The sequence below is a fragment of the Gossypium raimondii genome, chromosome 5 (assembly GCF_025698545.1).
Source record: "Gossypium raimondii isolate GPD5lz chromosome 5, ASM2569854v1, whole genome shotgun sequence".
Taxonomy (NCBI): Eukaryota; Viridiplantae; Streptophyta; class Magnoliopsida; order Malvales; family Malvaceae; genus Gossypium; species Gossypium raimondii.
Window position 1 is genome coordinate 54,327,772 of NC_068569.1, and position 3,853 is coordinate 54,331,624.

Sequence of the window (3,853 nt, forward strand, 5' to 3'; positions counted from 1 at the left end):
AGGGATTATGTCGAGTCAAGTTTAGATCTTGAATGTTTAAATCCGAATCCTACCTATTTTAAACAAACTTAATTTTTTTTGTCCTAATTCTCTAAATTTCGAATGAACTTTCAGATTTCCGTTGCGTATAAATAACTTATTTCAAAATTCTTTTTCACTGTCCTGTATCATATCGCAAATATGTTTCGGTCATGCTACGTACACTGAATCGTATAACAAAGAAATAGAATGAATCCCTTAATATGCTTATACATACTTGCATCAAATGGTACATCAAATTCTATTAAAAGAATGAACAAAGGACACGAAATATTTTAGGAACAAATGATGGTGATTGCATGATTGTATGGGAAAATATTCCCAAAAAATGTCACCCTTTTGCATTATAAGGATGTTTATGCAAATATCCCAAAATCAACCCGGTTGACCCATCTCATCCCGGTTTTACCATAAACGTGTATGAATGTCAGCCATCGCAGCACCAAGCAGAAGCCGATATAAGGTTCCGGTCCTTCCACCCCAACAACATTGCACCATCTTTCTCCACCAATGTGTAATGTTTAGAGTAACACTTTAGCAGGCCTCGCATCACTGAATTGACGTAAGAGCTTAAAGGGTATGGTCGGAATCCAGCCATTGTTAGCCTAGACTTCCACTTACCAAAGAGCTCATGGCGCTCAACCCTCTCCTTTCCCTCGCAAGCAATGACGTTTACGATATCCCTGGCCAGGCAGTGCTGCTCAACATTAATTCGTTCCCTTCTATGTCTTGGCATCGTCTCATCTATGGACTCGAACATTGCCAAGTAGTACTCCAAATTCTCAATGAACCTAGGGAGGAAAGGGGCTGTGTTCGTGTTTGATTCTTGCTCAACCAAGGTGATAACCTTGGGAGAAAGTGACCTTACCATTCGCAGAATCCCGTCCCTGGGATTGTTCACATCTACACTCTCGTCGGGGGTGTGATGGAGCTGCAGTGGAAAGTTGACAGCAAGAGCCTCCCCAGGCTTGACATCAAGCATGTCCCTTGTGATATCTGCTGCAAAAACTGGCATTCCATGGAACTCAACTGGAATACCAAACTGCTCGGATAGTGCCATCAAACGTCTTTCGACAGCTTCTAATCCACCACCACGGGCATATTTAGAAACAGGATCATCAATTCCTGTAATCCGCACATAAGGAGCTCCGCCTGGTCTGGCTGCAAGTGCTTGCAAGAGGGTCACCCACTGTGTTCCCTGAGCAATCTGGAAATCAATAATGTGGATGCGATCTTCGGTTCTGCATGCTTCAGCAATGGCCCCATTGGCAGCCATGTATCCAAACTTCAAGTACGGGCAAATTTCATACAGGGTATGCATGTATGTGAGCAAGTCCTTGCCTTCCGGCTCTTGGCAATGAAGGGATCGATATATGTTAGATCCCGATGCCTCCTTCCTTGCTACCAACCCTTCCATCATGTAAGCACCAAGACGCTGGATTGGTTCTCCGTAGATAGACACAGCAACCCTGGCCTTTGCAATCAACATATTGAATTTATCGATATTGTTTTCAGAGAGAGTTTTAGCACATGCAATCCACAACTGCTTTAGATTCCCTGGTGGAATCCTCTGCAAAGATAAATCCTCTATTGCAGTCAGACGTTTCTCTACACGAGCAGCTTCAGTTGACTGCCTACAGTTAGTAACAAAGGTTGTCTGAGGTTGACACATGGAAGATCCTTGGCAGTCCTTACTCGATGCCCTGTATTGCTGGCCATTTGTCTGTGGTGTATTGGTTACTTCATTGGCCCCATCAGGTGCCATGAGTGCTGTCCCTAGCTCTTGCGAAGTATATACTATTTCATGGCTAGAATTTGCATCTTCTATATAAGAAGTTCCATCAGAATGGACCAGTAAGCTTTCACGCCTGCAGTCCACTGAGGGACTCAATTGATGGAAATATGTGCTGGATTCAAGAGAAGAGTTACAAGAAGCATATCCTGAGAGATTCTCTGTGGAGTTGTACCGCTCCTGGCTGTCACTCAACGCAGTGTTGGTATCACAATCAGGTTGAGTTGAAAAGCACGAGATTGGTGAGTTTCCTATGTTCGATTTTAAAGAACTAAACAAACTGTTAGGCACCAAAGGAACAGCTGAAGAAGAGGTTGAATAGGATAAGCCAGCACTGATCACACCGTATCTACAAAGGCGTGAGTCCATGAAATGAGTTTGCACCAGCTTCCCCCTGCGATAATGAGATCTGGGAAAAATTATCCACAGATGGACAGAAATATTGTCAACCAACTTTTTCACAATGACACAAGAAACCCAAACACAATAATCGAATTTATACGTTCAGAGAAAAACAAATTCAACCTGCAAAGAACACTTAGTTTCACGGATTCACGTTTTGCAGTTGACAAACAAAACCAAAATCCAAATTGAAGAGCTAAAGCCATGTCCATAGTCTAGCTTCGATAAAGGGAACAATATACGGCATATATTTTTTTCCAGAAAGATAAAAGAAATGATGCTAAGGCAAAACCATATACTAAAAGCATAAATCTAAAGCATTTTTGCAAGAGCTGCAAACATAATTGAAAGCTGTAAGTATAACCAAAGAAATTGTCGAAAAATATTTCAAGTTGATACGACTTTCACTCCTAGAATCCTAGACTTCCATGAATAAATCACCATATCTTCCATATACTTTGAGAATATTCTAAAAGATTTAATAATTAGAACAAATACAAAGCTTGATATGGATTTAACTCTAGGCTCAACAATACCAGTCAATCTTCATAATCAAAGAAAACAAATAATTTTTATCTCATGATTGCCTATTATTTTATGAAGTGAAATTTCCACAAACAGTTGGCAAACTAGAATCAAACTCAATCTGAAACAGCCTAAATTCTAATGAGAAATTAAGAAATTGAAGCTTAAATTAATTCATTTCAAATTCAAATTCAACCATTCCTAATCTAAATATGCGAGGAAAACACTCAGTAAACGTAAGAATATAACAAAACCCAATAACAGAATTACGAATCAAATTGAAATATAAGCCTACTCACCAAAGAACACAAACGAAACACCAAGTAAAGGGAAAAAAATACCAATTTAACAGTAAATTTTGGAAGTTTACCTGGAAATTCTTGTTTTTAAAGAATCAAAAATCAAAACCCAATGCTCCAAAGTAAGTAAAATTGGAACTTCCTTAATGATTTGGAATTTTCTTTTCTCAAAGTTTCAAGTCAAAAACCAAAGCAGGCAAGGTAGACTAGTATTTATAGAGGGACAGTGATGAGGAGGATGTAACGGAAATTTTTAAACGGAAAAGTTAACGGCAACTGTTTTCCAAAAGGTTAAAATATGCTGTTAGTCCTTGTACTTTACAGAATTTAAGATTTAGTCCCTATAATTAAAAAGTTAGAAATTAAGTCCTCCAACTGTTTTGAGGTAAAAATCCTAGTCAAATAATTAAAACCATAAGCACATTATGTCAAAATTTATCAAAGCTACTATAATATGACGTGGCATATGATTGATAGAAAATAACTTGTTAAATTACTAAATTTTAATAGAAAGTATCAAAGAAGATAATGAATGGAGTAGGATTTTAAATTGAAAAAATAAAATTGATTTTTAATTTTTAAAGTATAGATACTAAATCTCAAATTTTATATAAATGTAGAGAAGCATGCATATTTTAACCTTTTTCAAAATGCTAGAAAGTTATTTTTGGTTAAAATATGCCAGGGTCCCTATACTATTTACAAATTTGAAATTTAATTTTGTACTTTTATTCCTAAGAATTTAGTCCTTTTACTTTTCAGATTTTAAAATTTGGGTCTAATTGTTAAAACTGTT

The 3,853-nt window shown here is 37.3% G+C and overlaps 1 protein-coding gene across 2 annotated transcripts; it reads right to left on the bottom strand.

The window, feature by feature from the left end:
• Positions 1 to 213: 213 nt before the first annotated feature.
• On the bottom strand, positions 214 to 3,260 carry LOC105768270 (scarecrow-like protein 21). 2 transcript variants are annotated; one of them, XM_012588121.2, is made up of 2 exons: positions 3,129 to 3,260; positions 214 to 2,240 (listed from the first exon to the last, which is right to left on the bottom strand). In XM_012588121.2, exon 2 carries the CDS (start codon positions 2,198 to 2,200, stop codon positions 467 to 469), a length of 1,734 nt encoding a protein of 577 aa, XP_012443575.1. In that variant the 5' UTR covers positions 2,201 to 2,240; positions 3,129 to 3,260; the 3' UTR covers positions 214 to 466. The 2 variants fall into 2 exon arrangements, with proteins under 2 accessions (XP_012443575.1, XP_012443576.1); XM_012588122.2 differs by having other exon boundaries at positions 214 to 2,225; positions 3,129 to 3,246.
• Positions 3,261 to 3,853: the final 593 nt, after the last annotated feature.